Consider the following 19701-nt stretch of genomic DNA (forward strand, 5'->3'; position numbering starts at 1 on the left):
CTACTCCCCTTTTTTTACCTTCCTAGTCTGTATATGGCCTCCCGAGTGGCACAGTGGTTTAAGGCACTGCATCTCAGTGCTAGAGGTGTCACTACAGAACCTGGTTTGATTCCAGGCTGTATCACAACCGGATGTGATTGGGAGTCCCATAGGGCGGCGCACAATTGGCCAAGTGTGGTTAGGGTTTGGCAGTCATTGTAAATAATAATTTTAAATTTATTAAATTGTCCCTCCCCCCCTCAATCTACACACACACACAGCAAAAACTGTTTGGAAATGTTTGCTAATTTATAAGAAACTGAAAAATTACATTTATTCAGTACTTTGTTGGGGCACCTTTGGCAGCGATTACAGCCTGGGTCTTCTTGGGTATGACGCTACAACCTTGGCACATCTGTATTTGGGGAGTTTCTCCCAATCTTCTCTACAGATCGTCTCAAGCTCTGTCAGGTTGGATGGGGAGCGTGTTGCTGCACAGCTATTTTCAGGTCTCTCCAGAGATGTTAGATTGGGTTAAAGTCCAGACTCTCGCTGTGCCACTCAAGACAATTGAGACTTGTCCCGAAGCCACTCCTCAAATCAAATTTAATTACTTACAAGCCCTTAACCAACAAGCCCTTAACCAACAATAATTTAAGTTAAGAAAAAAAAGTAAAAAATTAAAAAGTAACAAATTATTAAAACTGCAGCAGTAAAATAACAAGCGAGGCTATGTACAGGGGGTACTGGTACAGAGTCACCGGTTAGTTGAGGTAATATGTACATGTAGGTAGATTTAAAGCGACTATGTATAGATTATAAACAGAGTAGCAGCAGCATCATTTATTTTTTAAAGATATTGTTTTAATAAGGGCCTTGGTGGCCATTTGATTAGCTGTTCAGGAGTCTTATCGCTTGGGGGTAGAAGCTGTTAAGAAGCCTTTTGGACCTAGACTTGGCGCTCCGGTACAGCTTGCCATGTGGTAGTAGGGAGAACAGTCTATGACTGGGGTGGGTGGGGTCTGACAATTTTTAGGGCCTTCCTCTGACACCGCCTGGTATAGAGGGCCTGGATGGCAAGAAGCTTTGCCCCAGTGATGTAGTGGGCCGTACGCACTTCCCTCTGTAGTGCCTTGCGGTCGAAGGCAGAGCAGTTGCCATACTAAGCAGTGATGCAACCAGCTGTAGAACTGTGAGGATGAGGACCCATGCCAAATATTTTCTGCTGAGGGGGAAATAGGCTTTGTTGTGCCCTCTTCACAACTGTCTTGGTGTGTTTGGACCATGATAGTTTGTTGGTGAAGTGGACACCAAGGAACTTGAAGCTGTTCCACTACAGCCCCATCGATAAGAAATGGGGGTGTGCTCGGTCCTCCTTTTCCTGTAGTCCACAATCATCGCCTTTGTCTTGATCACATTGAGGGAGAGGTTGTCCTGACAACACAACCAGGTCTTCTAGAGCAACCACACAACCACCACCTCCTCCCTATAGGCTGTCTCATCGTTGTCGGTGATCAGCCCTACCCCTGTTGTATCATCGGCAAACTTGGTGTTGGAGTCGTGCCTGGCCATGCAGTCATGAGTGAACAGGGAGTACAGGATGGGGCTGAGAACGCAACCCCAGTGTTGTCTTGACTGTGTGCTTAGGGTCATTGTCCTGTTGGAAGGTGAACCTTCGCCCCAGTCTGAGATCCTGAGCAAAATCTCTGTACTCCGTTCCGTTCATCTTTGCCTCGATCATGACTAGCATCCTAGTCCCTGCCTCTGAAAAACATCCCCGCAGCATGTTGCCACCAACATGCTTCACCGTAGGGATGATGCCAGGTTTCCTCCAGATGTGGTGCTTGGCATTCAGGCCAAAGACTTCAATCCTGGTTTCATCAGAACAGAGAAACTTGTTGGCAAACTCCAAGCAGGCCGTCATGCTCCTGAGGAGTGGCATCCATTTGGCCCCTCTACCATTAAAATACATGATTGGTGGAGTGCTACAGAAATGGGAAAACCTTCTAGAAGAACAATCATCTCCAAGAGGAACTCTGGAGCTCTGTCAGAGTGACCATCGGATTCTTGGTCACCTCCCTGACCAAGGCCCTTCTCCCCCGATTGCTCAGTTTGGACTAGAGGTCGACCGATTATGATTTTCCAACGCCGATACTGATTATTGGAGGGCCAAAAATAATGACAATTCCAACAATACTGAATGAAAACGTATTTTAATTTAATATAATATATCAATAAAATCAATTTAGCCTCAAATAAATAATGAAACATGTTCAATTTGGTTTAAATAATGCAAAAACAAAGTGTTGGAGAAGAAAGTAAAAGTGCAATATGTGCCATGTAAGAAAGCTAACGTTTAAGATCCTTGCTCAGAACATATGAAAGCTGGTGGTTCCTTTTAACATGAGTCCTCAATATTCCCAGGTAAGAAGTTTTAGGTGGTAGTTATTATAGGACTATTTCTCTCAATACCATTTGTATTTCATTAACCTTTGACTATTTGGTTGGTCTTATAGGCACTTTAGTATTGCCAGTGTAACAGTATAGCTTCTGTATCTCTCCTCGCTTCTACCTGGACTCGAACCAGGAACACAACTACAACAGCCACCCTCGAAGCAGAGTTACCCATGCAGAGCAAGGGGAATAACTTCTCCAAGAGTGAGTGACGATTGAAACGCTATTAGCGCGCACCCCGCTAACTAGCTAGCCATTTCACATCGGTTACACCAGCCTAATCTCGGGAGTTGATAGGCTTGAAGTCAAACAGCGCTGTGCTTGCGAAGAGTTGCTGGCAAAACGCACAAAAGTGCTGTTTGAATAAATGCTTACAAGCCTGCTGCCACCTACCACATCTCAGACAGACTGCTCTATCAAATCATAGACAAAATTATAACATAACACACAGAAATACGAGCCTTTGGTCATTAATATGGTCGAATCCGGAAACTATCATCTGGAAAACAAGACGTTTATTCTTTCAGTGAAATACGGAACCGTTCCCTATTTTATCTAACGGGTGGCATCCATGTCTAAATATTCCTGTTACATTGCAAGACTTTCAATGTTATGTCATAATGAAGTAAAATTCTGGCAAATTAGGCGGCCCAAACTGTTGCAAATACAACGACTATGCATGCAATGAACGCAAGAGAAGTGACACAATTTTACCTGATTAATATTGCCTGCTAACCTGGGATTTATTTTAGCTAAATATGCAGGTTTAAAAATATATACTTCTGTGTATTGATTTTAAGAAAGGCATTGCTGTTTATGGTTAGGTACACATTAGAGCAACGATACGCACCGCAACGATTATATGCAACGCAGGACATGCATGATAAACTAGTAATATCATCAACCATGTGTAGTTAACATGATTGATTGTTTTTTTTATAAAGATACGTTTAATTCTAGCTAGCAACTTACCTTGGCTTACTGCATTCACGTAACAGGCAGTCTCCTCGTGGAGTGCAATGTAATTAGGTGGTTAGAGCTTTGGACTAGTTAATTGTAAGGTTGCAAGATTAAATCCCCCGAGCTGACAAGGTGAAAATCTGTCGTTCTGCCCCTGAACGAGGCAGTTAACCCACCGTTCCTAGGCCGTCATTAAAAATAAGAATGTGTTCTTAACTGACTTACCTAGTTAAATATTTCTTTTAAATAAATTAAATAAAAATATCGGCCAAATCGGTGTCCAAAAATACAGATTTCCGATTGTTATGAAAACTTAAAATCGGCCCTAATTAAATGGCCATTCCGATTAAATCTGTGACCTCTAGTTTGGACGGGTGGCCAGCTCTAGGAAGAGTCTTAGGGGTTCCAAACTTCTTCCATTTAACAATGCTGCAGAAATGTTTTGGTACCCTTCCCAGATATGTGCCTCGACACAATCCGGTCTCTGAGTTCTACAGACAATTCCGTCGACCTCACGTTGGTTTTTGCTCTGACATGCACTGTCAACTGTGGAACCTTATCTAGACAGGTGCTGTAATGTAACAAAATGTGGAAAAGGTCAAGGGGTCTGAATACTTTCCGAAGGCACCGTATATGAAGAGCGTACGCAATGTTTGTGTGTTTTCCTGAGGCCTCCTGCAGTCAGTGAACTCGCACACCCACTCAGTGAGCAGCTGCCCACATGCCTGGCATAGAAACACACGGCGGGCTGCCTGCGACATCCACAAATACTGGGAGACGTACACACGTGCGCACAAAATGTGTGCACTCAGCCTAGAGTCCTAACCCTGCAAAGGACTCAATTTATATTAGAAACCAGCAGATGAGCACAAGAAACTGGCCTCCTTTGAGGAAATTATACAATCAAGTGACTAATCTACTGTTTTAATTTGGGGGGAAAAACACTGGCTGGCTGATGGTGATGAAGCATGAAAAAGTCCAAGATGACCGGCACAGTTTAAAATATCCCCTTAAGACAAGACCAAACACTGAGATCATCGGCAGTAATGATATATTCATTGGCAAAGCAGGGGAGGATAAATTCACGGAGTAACCATAGTGGATGAAAGTCGATAGAAGTACTGTGTTTACCCTGTGTCCCTCCCTCCATCCATCCAGCCAACCCTCCCTCTGAAGAATGAGCAGAGTAAACAGGAACAGAGCATATCAAACCGCCCTGTGTTTCCTTCACTCGCTTTCCCTTCCTCTCTGAAGTAGGTTTGTCTATTATGTCTCCCTGAGGGACATGTAATCAACTCCATTGGAAGCTGCCACACACACACACACGTAACATTAAAACAGGAGATATTAAAGACAGGTCATAGACATACAGTGCATTTGGAAAGTATTCAGACCACTTGACTTTTTCCACATTTTGTTACATTACAGCCCTATTCTAAAATGGATTATATAAAATCCTCATCTCCACACACACACACACACACACACAACCATAATAACAAAGCAAAAACAGGTTGACACTTTTGGCAAATATATAAACAGAAATATCTTAATTACATAAGTATTCAGGCCCTTTGCAATGAGTCAAAATTGAGCTCAGGTGCCTCCTGTTTCCATTGATCATCCTTGAGATGTTTCAACAACTTGATTGGAGTCCACCTGGGATACATTATATTGATTGGACATGATTTGAAAAGGCACACACCTGTCTATATAAGGTTGACGATGCATGTCAGTGAATGCCAGAGCAAAAAACAAGCCATGAGGTCGAATTGTCCGTAGAGCTCGGAGACAGGATTGTGTCGAGGCACAGACCTGGGGAAGGGTACTAAAACATTTCTGCAACATTGAAGGTCCCCAAGAACACAGTGGCCTCCATCAATCTTAAATGGAAGAAGTTTGGAACCCCCAAGACTCTTCCTAGAGCTGGCCGCCCAGCCAAACTGATTCAACAGGACAACGACCCTAAGCACACAGCCAAGACAACACAGGAGTGGCTTCGGGACAAGTCTCTAAATGTCCGAGTGGCCAGGCCAGAGCCCGGACTTGAACCTGATCAAACATCTCTGGAGACCTGAAAATAGCTGTGCAGCTCCCCAGTCAACCTGAGAGAGAGAGAATAATGGGGGGAAATTCCAAATACAGGTGTTTCAAACTTGTAGCGTCAAACCCAAAAAGACGAGGCTATAGTCACTGCCAAAGGTGCTTCAACAAAGTACTGAGTAAAGGGTCTGAATATTTCAGTAGTTTAAATGTTTTTATTGGCAAACATTTCTACAAACCTGTTTTTGATTTGTCATGGGGAATTGTGTGTAGATAACGTGGAAATAACTATTTAATACATTCTAGAATAAGGCTGTAAAGTAACAAAATGTGGAAAAATTCAAGGGGGTCTGAATACTTTCCAAATGCACTGTATAGTCAGTGTCCAGATTTCAGTTGACATTTAATCCTTCTGAACAGTAGGCAACAGTTCCCTTGACATGCCGTAGGTCTATTTGAAGTCCTGGTCTTGTGACTGGCGAATTTGCATAGCTCCTCAAACAACATAGGCACTGATCATTCTCTATTACCATCATCAAATCTTTACCAAACATCACTTTTCTGGCCCTCCCTTCTCTTTTATTTTTAACTCTCCATTTTGTAGCTTCTCTCTTATTGAATTAAACACGCAGACATTGTCCTTTTAACCTCAGTGGATCCAAGTTAACTTTTTCTGCCCATTTGGAAATTGGTGTGTAGGCTATTTGTCATGCGTCAAGTCAGGCATACACACTAATTAAAAAAATGTTAAACTACGAAAGAAAAACCTAATGTCAATTATAGATATAAATGGCATAAGAATGATACATTTGTATTTTTATGTATTCAGTTTATTCAACCCGACCGCCCACCTGCCCTTCATCCACACAATATTTCATGACCCTAAACCCCATCTCTGCCTTGTGGATATAACCGTGGGAACTGCAGGTTGAGTCATCCTGCACATCACTAACTGACACACACAATATTTCATGACCCTAAACTAGAGGTCGACCGGTTATGATTTTTCAACGCCAATACAGGTTGGAGGACAAAAAAAGCCGATACCGATTAATTGGCCGATTTTAAAAATGTATTTGTAATAATGACAATTACAACAATACTGAATGAAAACTTATTTTAACTTAATATAATTGATCAATAAAATCAAATTCGCCTCAAATAAATAATGAAACATGTTCAATTTGGTTTAAATAATGCAAAAACAAAGTGTTGGAGAAGAAGGTAAAAGTGCAATATGTGCCATGTAAAAAAGCTAACGTTTAAGTTCCTTGCTCAGAACATGAGAACATATGAAAGCTGGTGGTTCCTTTTAACACGAGTCTTCAATATTCCCAGGTAAGAAGTTTTAGGTTGTAGTTATTATAGAACTATTTCTCTCTATACCATTTGTATTTCATATAACCTTTTGACTATTGGATGTTCTTTAGTATTGCCAGTGTAACAGTATAGCTTCCGTCCCTCTTCTCACTCCTCCCTGGGCTCGAACCAGGAACACAACGACAACAGCCACCCTCAAAGCAGCGTTACCCATGCAGAGCAAGGGGAATAACTACTCCAAGTCTCAGAGCGAGTGACGTTTGAAACTCTTATTAGCGCGCACCCCGCTAACTAGCTAGCCATTTCACATCACATCTTTACACCAGCCTCATCTCGGGAGTTGATAGGATTGAAGTCCTAAACAGCAGAGCTGCTGGTAAAACGCACGAAAGTGCTGTTTGAATGAATGCTTACAAGCCTGCTGGTGCCTACCATCGCTCAGTTAGACTACTCTATCAAATCATACTTAATTATAACATAACTTAAATACGAGCCTTAGGTTATTAATATGGTCGAATCCGGAAACTATCATCTCGAAAACAAGACGTTTATTCTTTCAGTGAAATACGGAACCGTTCCCTATTTTATCTAATGGGTGGCATCCATCAGTCTAAATATTCCTGTTACATTGCACAACCTTCAATGTTATGTCATTATTACGTAAAATTCTGGCAAAGGCGGCCCAAACTGTTGCATATACACTGACTCTGCGTGCAATGAACGCAAGAGAAGTGACACAATTTCACCTGGTTGATATTGCCTGCTAACCTGGATTTCTTTTAGCTAAATATGCAGGTTTAAACATATATACTTCTGTGTATTGATTTTAAGAAAGGCATTGGTGTTTATGGTTAGGTACACGTTGGAGCAACGACAGTCCTTATTCACGAATGCGCACAGCATCGATTATATGCAACTAGATAAACTAGTAATATCATCAACCATGTGGAGTTATAACTAGCGATTATGATTGATTAGTGTTTAATGCTAGCTAGCAACTTACCTTGGCTTCTTACTGCATTCGCGTAACAGGTGGGCTCCTCGTGAGGCACGTGGTTAGAGCGTTGGACTAGTTAGCCGTAAGGATGCAAGATTGAGTCCCCGAGCAGACAAGGTAAAAATCTGTGGTTCTGCCCCTGAACAAGGCAGTTAACCCACCGTTCCTAGGCCGTCATTGAAAATAAGAATGTGTTCTGAACTGACTTGAATGGTTAAATAAAAAGGTGTAAAAAAAAAAAAAAAAAAAAATTAATATATATATATATATATATATATATATATATATTTTTTTTTTAAATCGGCAAAATCAGAGTTTACATTTACCAATTTCCGATTGTTATGAAAACTTGAAATCGGCCTTAATTAAAATCGGCCCCAATTAATCGACCAATCCGATTAATCGGTCGACTTCTACCCTAAACCCATCTGCCTTGTGGATATAACCGTGGGGACTGCAGGTTGAGTCAGCCTGCACATCACTAACTGACACACAATATACAGGAAACTGCCAAAATAAAGGAAACACCAACATAAAGTGTCTTAATAGGGCGTTGGGGCACCACGAGCCAGAAGAGCTTCAATCCGCCTTGGCATAGATTCTACAAGTGTCTTAATAGGGCGTTGGGGCACCACGAGCCACCAGAACGGCTTCAATCCACCTTGGCATAGATTCTACAAGAGTCTGGAACTCGCTTGGAGGGATGCGACATCACTCTTGCACAAGAAATTCCATAGCTTTGTGTTTTGTTGATGCCGTGTGTTTTGTCAAGCGCCGTTCCAAGAATCTGGTGACTGACACTATGCTCCTTTGAGGCCTCTCAAAGTCAGAGCGCTTATTCTAGCCATGCCAGCCACAATAATAGGCAATTTGTATACAGAACCCTAAGCTTGCGCACGCACAGGTAAAAACATGGACGCTAGGAAACACTGACGTAGAGTTTTTCCAGACCAACTATGGCCCAGAGTTTTTCCTGGTCGGGTAACATTGCAAGGAAAAACTTGTGGCCCTACTCACGGTCTCTCATTTGAGTCAAAGAACACAGCAAAGTGGAATGCATTCTTACAGGGTCTCCTAGTTCTTCCGTGTCTTGTGACTTGAGTGAAGGCCTCGTCCTCAGCAGGATGTCATCGCTACATTCATTGTCGGATCCGTTGGGGGACTCTGCTAGATCCAGGAAGTCGTCTCGCTTCTGACCTCTGAACCTGATTTTGTCCAGCCGCTTTAGCATGTTCAACACCCCTCTCTTCAGCGGCTTTACCTTAGCATGGTGTACAGCAATCCTGAAAAGACAAACAGACAAGGGTCAGAGGTTCCCCTTTGAAAAGCACTGAAAATGAAAGGGTGGGGTCGATAGCAAGACATTTCTTTGCACAGAAGTAGTTTCTTGTAAATAAGTACCTAAACACTACGGAACACAGATGCACAAGTTAAGACAATCGTTGAGTGTTGCCGATACAAGCGTTTAAAAAAATACCCTATTCCCTTTACAGTGCCCTGCTCAAAAGTAGTGAGCTAGAAAAGGGAATTGAGTGCCATTTGGAACACAGCCATATAGATCTAGCAGTAGATCCATCGAAGGCCCATCAGTGGTTGAGTCGTCAGCCATCATCCAGGGCCACAGCCCTTCCTGCTTAGGAAATGATCACAACCCCAGAACGAGGCGTGGAGCGAGATGGAGACAAGATGCGATCACCCTCTCACTTCAAACACTCCAAAAATATGACTTAACGACTTGATTCATGCGAATCCTTTTGACCTAGATCTACCCCCTCTGAGTATATATTTGGGCAGTGAAGCTAAAAAAAACAAACATTTAATTTGGTTTTATAGCCTACTCCAGTATTTTAGATCAAATGTTCTGTATGAGGCAACAGTGCAGAATGTCACCTTTAACTTGATGGATTTTCATATATATCCATTCTACCATTTACAAATAAAAGCACTTTATGCATCTAGTCCCCCCCCCCCCCCCATTCAAAAGGTATCATAAAAGCATACCCCTAAAACATGTTAATCTCTCACCATTACCAATAACAGGGGAGGTTAGCATTTAGGTCTAACTTTCTCACTCTGTATCTAGTCCCCCCCCCCAATTTGAAGATATAAGTATTTGGACAAATTAACTAATAGTGTATTACATTAAACTTGACAGTATTTTGAGCCATATTCCTAGCACGCAATGATTACATCAAGTGTGACTCTACAAACTTTTTGGATGCATTTTCAGTTTGTTATGGTTGGGAATTGTCACTTTCAAGTCACTTTCATTGTAAACAAGAATAGAAGAAAACAAACAGGTCGGGGACCTAAGCGACCGCTTATGTCTGGAGCCGGCCCTGGAAAGGGGGTGGAAAGGGGCTAGCGGAAACTTTGTGGGTGACACAATAGCTCTCACACACACCCCTCCCCTTAGAAACAGATCTGGCTTGATAACACCATGCAGCGCTCAAGGTTCTAGCTGTGTTGTTATAGGCCTACTGCATCTTTCTATCTACAGCCTTCACGTTTTCATTCGTTTGGAGCAGAAGCAGCACATCTCAGAGTAACAGTGAGATAGAGGAGCTGGAAAGCCTGGCGCCCACTAGATGAGAGAAAGAAAGGAGAGGAATTATACTCAATGTTTCTCTGATCACAACACTGACTCTGGTCTCTGTGTGGGCAGAGAAACCATCAGGACCGTCATACCTCTATCCCTTTCCTTCAGCTGAAAAAACAACAACAACAAAAACACTTCCACCCACATGTGAACAGAGAAAGAACACGATACACACACACACACACACACCTACCTGAAAGGCCTTGGCTCATTCACACTTCATTAAAATCCCACACAAACAAACCTAAATGTTGAGAGAGCATCTAATGATGCGAATGGCACCAATGACAAATCTACACAGCCAAGGGATCCTTCACTCTAATGTAAAATGGTGAGCATCAGAGCTCTGTGTCCTACAAGTGATGACACCATTAGAGCAGACCAAAAAGGATGACACACATGGAGGCACAGGACTTCCTATAGGATAGTTCAGGCCAGGGGAATCTGATCTGGCTCTCAAGGTGGATGTCATCTAAGCTTGTTGTGTCCTCATGTGCATCTCTAGGAAGTCCTCTGCTCACCTTATTATACACCTCTATGGTCAGTGTGTCACTAAGCCCCTGCCAATGATGATCAAGGTAGAAGTTACCCCTAACCATAGATATAGAATCAGATTACCATTGCCCTAATCCTAACCATGACCATTTAGGGAGTTGATTAACCTCTGACCTTAGATCAGATATTGACCACAGAACTCAACACCATCAGCTTAGTGAAGCATTTGGACAGTTGCGGGAGCAAGGCGAGGTGGTACTATAGAGTAAAGCTGTAATGTTGTTCAGAGAAGAGAGTGAGTTCTTCTTCAATGGTATATTCCCAGAGAGGTCTGAAGTACTGCTTAATCATACAATCAGTCAAACATATACACAGTTAGACGACACAGACTCAAGACACACACACCTCATAAATATTCAGGCACATTGACACACAGTACTCGTGACTGCACATCAGTCTATATACTCCTATGAGAGCCATTGCTACTGTATGCCAGCCATGAGTGCTATCATGGCTGTCAATGAGCTTCCAACCTCTGATGTGGGTCTGCTGGAAAAGAGAAGGGGCCACAGAGAGACTTGGCTCTGCTCTCCTCAATGCCTAGTGTGTGTTTGATTGAGCACTTTCTGAGAAGAGAACAGCATTCTAGGAACTGGATAGTCACTGGCATTGTTAGCAGTGATGGAAGACCCCACACTTGCATAGAAAATAGGACATTGTTGAATTCAACAGAGACATTAAATCAAACATGGTTAGGTTTAGGGTGAGAGATAGTAAAACAAATTGACAGACATTTCTGAGAATAATACCAACTAGAAACGCCCACCCGGAAACCCTCATTGGCAAGTGCTTTACACATCCCATACCCACTTGTAGGTGTTACATTTACTAGGCAGTCACCTTAGTGACTGTTTAGTTTCACATGAAATACACGCAACCCCCTGTCAATGTCATTCCTGGCTGCAGACCCACTGAACCTGTAGTCTACATGTGATTGTTCATTCAGGAGAGTGATTTCTGAATGAATGTCAAAGTTAGGCTATATGTTGAAATGTTTTAGTGAAGGAGTTGAGTGTTCGGTCATTTTTATTACAAATTTAGTGGAATAGGGACAAAAAAAAAACTAATTTCAACCATTAGAATTTATAAAATGACATTGGTATAGTTCTCGGAGGACACCAGAAAGCTAGTCATGCTTATTTCTCTCTCATCCAAGTTGCTGAGATTCTACTTGGTCTAGGAGTCTCACTACACTTGGTCCAAGCTCACATATTTTACAAATGGAAGCTAGGCTAAATCAGGATGACAACACACTATAGGCCTAAACTACGAGACGAATAAGGAATTCACTTTATTACAGTCGGAATCAAGGCGGAGGGCCATATTGCCTAGGTAGGCACACTGTAAATCGTTAGGTTGAAAGGAAGACTCATCATCACAATACCATGTTTGATAATGTGCTGTGATTGAGGCTATTCAGTCTATGATGGGTGATCAAATTATGACCCAAATATAAATTACAGTAGGCTACCGAGTCTAACTAGCCACAGCTGACCCCATTATTCCAGTCGCCATGTCAACTCTGCTAATAACTCTATTCAATGAACACATCATCGGTGAGGGACAGGCACTGCTAAGCCATGATGTACTCTTAAGGAGCTTACCATTACTCCTTAAAAGAGTCAAAGTAGCATATACAGTGCCTTGCGAAAGTATTCGGCCCCCTTGAACTTTGCGACCTTTTGCCACATTTCAGGCTTCAAACATAAAGATATAAAACTGTTTTTTTTTGTGAAGAATCAACAACAAGTGGGACACAATCATGAAGTGGAACGACATTTATTGGATATTTCAAACTTTTTTAACAAATCAAAACCTGAAAAATTGGGCGTGCAAAATTATTCAGCCCCCTTAAGTTAATACTTTGTAGCGCCACCTTTTGCTGCGATTACAGCTGTAAGTCGCTTGGGGTATGTCTATCAGTTTTGCACATCGAGAGACTGACATTTTTTCCCATTCCTCCTTGCAAAACAGCTCGAGCTCAGTGAGGTTGGATGGAGAGCATTTGTGAACAGCAGTTTTCAGTTCTTTCCACAGATTCTCGATTGGATTCAGGTCTGGACTTTGACTTGGCCATTCTAACACCTGGATATGTTTATTTTTGAACCATTCCATTGTAGATTTTGCTTTATGTTTTGGATCATTGTCTTGTTGGAAGACAAATCTCAGGTTTTCTTCCAGAATGGTCCTGTATTTGGCTCCATCCATCTTCCCATCCATTTTAACCATCTTCCCTGTCCCTGCTGAAGAAAAGCAGGCCCAAACCATGATGCTGCCACCACCATGTTTGACAGTGGGTATGGTGTGTTCAGGGTGAGGAGCTGTGTTGCTTTTACGCCAAACATAACGTTTTGTATTGTTGCCAAAAAGTTCAATTTTGGTTTCATCTGACCAGGGCACCTTCTTCCACATGTTTGGTGTGTCTCCCAGGTGGCTTGTGGCAAACTTTAAACAACACTTTTTATGGATATCTTTAAGAAATGACTTTCTTCTTGCCACTCTTCCATAAAGGCCAGATTTGTGCAATATACGACTGATTGTTGTCCTATGGACAGAGTCTCCCACCTCAGCTGTAGATCTCTGCAGTTCATCCAGAGTGATCATGGGCCTCTTGGCTGCATCTCTGATCAGTCTTTTCCTTGTATGAGCTGAAATTTGAGGGACGGCCAGGTCTTGGTAGATTTGCAGTGGTCTGATACTCCTTCCATTTCAATATTATCGCTTGCACAGTGCTCCTTGGGATGTTTAAAGCTTGGGAAATCTTTTTGTATCCAAATCCGGCTTTAAACTTCTTCACAACAGTATCTCGAACCTGCCTGGTGTGTTCCTTGTTCTTCATGATGCTCTCTGCGCTTTTAACAGACCTCTGAGACTATCATAGTGCAGGTGCATTTATACGGAGACTTGATTACACACAGGTGGATTGTATTTATCATCATTAGTCATTTAGGTCAACATTGGATCATTCAGAGATCCTCACTGAACTTCTGGAGAGAGTTTGCTGCACTGAAAGTAAAGGGGCTGAATAATTCTGCACGCCCAATTTTTCTGTTTTTGATTTGTTAAAAAAGTTTGAAATATCCAATAAATGTCGTTCCACTTCATGATTGTGTCCCACTTGTTGTTGACTCTTCACAAAAAAATACAGTTTTATATCTTTTTGTTTGAAGCCTGAAATGTGGCAAAAGGTCGCAAAGTTCAAGGGGGCCGAATACTTTCGCAAGACACTGTATATGTTATGTTCAAAGATAGACAAGCTCTGGCAGCCAAAAACTAAGCATGAATCGGTTCTCAATTGCAATTTGGTTGTAGAAACATAAATCCCTTTACTTTCTTGTCACATTAAAATCCTTTTACAAATGCAAAATACACACTTAAGCATTGGCAGTTTGAAGCGACTCAAATCCTGTTTCTCTGCATATCCCATAAGAATCGGTTATTTTTCCTGCAATCTAAGCAGCCAAAAAGCACATGGTGGTAGATATTTCAAGCCACATTTCAAAGCAACTTCGTAGGTGGTTTGAAGTCAAATCCAAATCTGATTCCTGGCCATGGGACTTTTGTTTGAACGGTCAAATCGGATTCATTTACCCGTCTGGTTCTTAGACTGTTATTTGGCATTTCTTATTGGTTTCCAAACAAATGAGTGAATGTGCTAGAAGGCTAAACAGCTAGCTAGGTTGGTAACTAAGTTGCCCATCCAAAATGGACTTCGTTTTGAAAGTTGGATCATCTCGTCCTTTGAGGCTTTAAAAAAAAAAGGGCATTGTTTGTCACCATAGCTTACTACATCACTTCTGAAGGAAGGCTGAGCACACACTTATTATGACAACTAGCGTAGTTATTGTCAGCGGTCTGAACACACAAATCCAAATTAGGTCACTTGTCTCTTGCCGTTTGGACAGTCAGTTTTCCAAAACTGATAGTGGAATTAAGGCCTTCACTGTGAACAAGGCTGTGTTGTGTACCGTTTTAACAACTTTTTCCACAGTTGCAGCTAACCGTATTTTTTCAGTGACAACATGTTTCTTAGCGGCCTTCTGTTACATACAGGTGTTTGGGAGCATGCCAGATAGCACATTAGAACAGGTGTCTTCTATAAGCACACACAAACATGGATATATGTCCATGTGGGGACACTGACACTGACCCCCCCAACTCTATAAAAAAAGTATCAATTTAACATTGTTCACAAATCATTTATTTCTGATATGAAAGATCCTTATACTTCCAAAACCGTACGGCAAGCGATTCATGTAATGTTCAGACCGAGCGTCTGGGGGTTTCTTAACAAACCTTCCCCGTACAGAAGACGCCTTGATCCAATGACTTGTGGAATGGAACTAATGGAACTGAGACTTCTGCTCAAAAGGCTAAAAGGTACTGGTAAGATATGAGCCTAAAAACACCGTGATCGACGGAGTATGAAGGACCAGTGTTGTGCTGCTTCGCGACTGTAACAAAGCGCGCAAGCAACAGTAGGTGTTGGCCCGCTGTGACATAATGTAACAAGTCCGTTAGGTTAGTCTCAGCTTCCCACCAGTAATTTTTTGTTGTTGACGCTATGGCGATGCAACGTTCATTTGTAATACTGTTTATTTGTACTGCCCAACTCCTATTTCCCAATTAAATTGTAATCTTCGTAAATGAGTCTACGCACAGTAGACCTTGCGCTCCATTAAATAATAATGAATTAACTAAAAGCCAACAGACACAACACGTAAATACTTGAGCTAGGCTACTTTGCATGGACAATATTTATATTTAAAAATATCAAGTTTTTTCTTACCCAGCCCGTAAATCGTAGCAGAGTTTCATTAACACTGATAATTGCCTTTGAATGTATCCAGTAGCGTACACCTGCTCACAACCGCCAAGACACAAGCTGTTTATTGAGCCTCAGCCCCGCCATCACAATCCGCTCTTTTGTAAACCAGAGCAACGATTTACATCCCGCTGCAGCCTTGATTAGTTTTGTAGAAATGCCAACTCCCCCCCCCCCCTAAGAGAGAATAGCATAGACTATCTCATTCAGTACCGTTTGAAACCAGTCTCTCTCGCTTGTTGATTTCATAGCTCTCACACACAAGACCAGGACATTTCGTCATGTCAGCAGACGTCCTTTCTTAAAGGGGCCGCTCATGGAGTTTCAAAGTTATCAACAAGCCTGCCCTTGCTGTTGTTGTACCTCTCACTATGTGTTCGTCTGCTTTCATGATGCCCATCAGCATCCTCTGTTGGCTGACACTATTTTAACGATGTAGGCTTACCAACAGTATTGCATGTGCACAGTTGATGTCATATATTATTGGGACAGTTCTCTCATGTAATACAGGTGATAATTAAATATTGCATACATACATACATACATACATACATACATACATACATACATACATACATACATACATACATACATACATACATACATACATACATACATACATACATACATACATACATACATACATACATACATACATACATACAAACATTATTTATATATAAACTGCAACAAAACCATTTTTTTATGAAATAACCAAACAGTTGGCAAGTGTGTTTGGAATACAAACCATTGCATGTGTCCACTCAGATGAGCAAGGCAGAAATCTAAACATCCATCATCTACAGAAATGAGCTCCAAAACAATGTATAAGGCGTTTGTCCTGTATTACAGTTGTCGCAAAAACTAATGTAGACTAGTCAACATGCAATTGTCACCATACAATGAATGGTCTTCTCTATACTCTCCAGCAGCTGAAAGTAATTTGTTCTATTGTACAGGCTGAGACTTAGAACCCTGTGTCTGTCTGTCTGTTGTCAGTCTGCTGTGAGACAAGGTCTGTGACTCAGTGATGAGACTGTTGATACACTTCATGGCCAAAAGTACACAACATGACCAAAAGTATGTGGAGACCTGCTTGTCAAACATCTCATTCCAAAATCATGAGCATTAATATGGAGTTGATCCCCCTTTGCTGCTATAACAGCCTCCACTCTTTTGGGAAGGTTTTCCACTAGATGTTGGAATATTGCTGTGTGGGCTTGCTTCCATTCAGCCACAAGAGCATTAGTGAGGTCGGGCACTGATGTTGGGTGATTAGGCCTGGGTCGCAGTCTCGTTTCAATTCACCTCAAAGGTGTCCGATGGGGTTGAAGTCAGGGCTCTGTGCAGGCCAATCAAGTTCTTCCACAACGATCTCGACAAACCATTTCTGTATGGACCTTGTTGTGTGCACGGGGGCATTGTCATGCTGAAACAGGAAAGGGCCTTCTCCAACTGTTGCCACAAAGTTGGAAGCACAGAATGGTCTAGAATGTCATTGTATGCTTTAGCGTTAAGATTTCCCTTCACTGAAACTAAGGGGCCAAGCCCGAACCATGAAAAAGAGCCCAAGACCATTATTCCTCCTCACAACACTAGTGGGCCCTATGCATTGGAATAGGTAGCATTCTTGTGGCATCCGCCAAACCCAGATTTGTCCAGATGGTGAAGTAACTTCAAAGATCGCGTTTCCACTGCTCCAGAGTCCAATGGTGGTGAGCTTTACCCCACTCCAGACGACACTTGGCATTGTGCATGGTGATCTTAGGCTTGTGCGCAACTGTTCGGTCATGAACAGCATTTCATGAAGCTCCCGACTAACAGTTCTTGTGCTGACTCGGCAGTTCAGTTCGGTGAGCTTGTGTGGCCTACCACTTCGCGGCTGAGCCGTTGTTGCTCCTAGGCTTTTCCACTTCACAGTAACATCACTTACAGTTGACCGGGGTAGCTCTAGCAGGACAGACACTGACATCCTATGACGGTGCCACGTTGAAAGTCACTGAGCTCTTCGGTAAGGCCATTCTACTGCCAATGTTTGTCTATGGCGATTGCATGGCTGTGTGCTTGATTTTGTACACCTGTCAGCAACGGTGAGGCTGAAATAGCCACATTCACTAATTTGAAGGGGTGTCCACATACACTATATATACAAAAGTATGTGGACACCCCTTCAGTAGGCATATAGACTTACACTGGGGCATGTTCAGCAGGATGCAATGTTTTGGAATGTTCAGATAGTAATATGCTATGTAGAACAAACATGCCTCTCTGACATGTATACTGAGCAGTAATATGAACTCAACATGCAATAATTTTTATTTTTATTTTTTCAAAGAGTTACAGTTCATATAAGGAAATCACTCAATGGAAATAAATAAATTAGGCCCTAATCTATGGATTTCACATGACTGGGCACCCACTCACCCACTGGGGAGCCAGACCCAGCCAATCAGACTGAGCTTTTCCCCACTAACGGGCTTTATTACAGAAATAAATACTCCTCAGTATTTCTTTCCTCAGCTGTCCGGGTGGCTGGTCTCAGACGATCCCGCAGGTGAAGAATCCAGATGTGGAGGTCCTGGGCTGGCATGGTTACACGTGGTCTGCGGTTGTGAGGCCGGTTGGACGTACTGCCAAATTCTCTAAACGCTATTGGAGGTGGCTTATGCTAGAGAAATTAACATTCAATTCTCTGGCAACAGTTTTGGTGGACATTCTTGCAGTCAGCATGCCAATTGCACACTCCCTTAAAACTTGAGTCATCTGTAACATTGTGTTGTGTGACAAAACTGTACATGGCCTTTGCAAGGTGCACCTGTGTAATGATCATGCTGTTTAATACGTTTCTTGATATGCCACACCTGTCAGGTGGATGGATTATCTTGGCAAATGATAAATACTCAGTGACAGGAATGTACAGATTTGAGATAAATAAACTGTTTTGCGTATGGAACATTTCTGGGATCTTTTATTTCACCACATGTAACATGGGACTTTTGTTCAGTGTTTTGGCCCAGTCCAAAACCAGCCTCCTTCTGTCGCTTGTCTGTCCTGTAAACCTAGATCTGAGAATGGATTGCTAGGTGGAGCTGCTGTAATATTCATGATTTCATGATATGGCTTGCATCCATCTGATCCATTCAGACCAACAAAGTGTCTAGGCGAAGAGGGTTTGATTTTGGACTAGGCAGAAGTCTGGTCTCCCTCTCTCTCTCTTCCTACCCAATCTCTCTCTCTCCACTCTCTCTCTTTACTCTCTCTCCCTCTCTTTTAATGTCCTCCACGAGGTGATGCTCACTTAACAAACATGAAACAGATGGACCCCACTAAAATGTCACTGAGCTGTTCATCATTGCACTGGATGAGCAAAGCAAGCACTGTTTTGCAATTCAAGCATCTTGCAGTAAAACCAATCAGATAAAATGCCAGGTCATCCTCTCACAACACTATCTTACATTGTTAAGTAATACAGCAGATTAAGAGGAAAATTAAAATCAAGACTTAAAAACTTCAATCACCACTGTGCATATGCGTTGTGTTACGTAAATCCACTGAGACCATATTTGAGGTAATTCAATGACCGTCTTACAATATTGTAACACATTTTATTTGACACAATATCGCAGTACTATGACATAAAATCCTGATCCCAAATTTCCCATTGGACATGTAACAGTAGCAGGAGGTATGTTTTGTGGAAACTAAATTATTTTATACCATGGTTTTACAGTAAGTAATCCCTACTCTATTTCTGGCCTAAACACAACTCTCTCTCTTTTATTTATTTATATATATACTGTATATATTATATATATATATATCAGGGCTGAGGCGCCCAAATCCTCCCTCCATGTTATTAAGAAAAGTCCTAATCCCAATTGAGCGTTTTCTAGAGCGTTCATTGCACATGTTGTCTTCTTACGCAATCACAACTAACACACTTTGAGTCAATTATAGAACAGCTTGGAG

The 19701-nt window shown here is 42.0% G+C and overlaps 1 protein-coding gene across 3 annotated transcripts in view; it reads right to left on the bottom strand.

Moving 5' to 3' along the window:
- gramd4a (GRAM domain containing 4a) overlaps window positions 1-16089 on the bottom strand; it is a 66292-nt gene extending 50203 nt beyond the window's left edge. For 2 of the 3 annotated variants that reach the window (XM_021563381.2, XM_021563380.2), the window contains exons 1-2: window positions 15697-15936; window positions 8820-9036 (exon numbers count right to left, since the gene is read on the bottom strand). In XM_021563381.2, coding sequence (XP_021419056.1) covers window positions 8820-9036; window positions 15697-15725 — 246 coding nt within the window. In that variant the 5' untranslated portion in view covers window positions 15726-15936. The other variant, XM_021563382.2, reaches the window with a different exon arrangement.
- Between the last annotated feature and the right edge of the window lie 3612 nt (window positions 16090-19701).

The sequence above is a fragment of the Oncorhynchus mykiss genome, chromosome 15 (genome assembly GCF_013265735.2).
Source record: "Oncorhynchus mykiss isolate Arlee chromosome 15, USDA_OmykA_1.1, whole genome shotgun sequence".
Classification (NCBI taxonomy): Eukaryota; Metazoa; Chordata; class Actinopteri; order Salmoniformes; family Salmonidae; genus Oncorhynchus; species Oncorhynchus mykiss.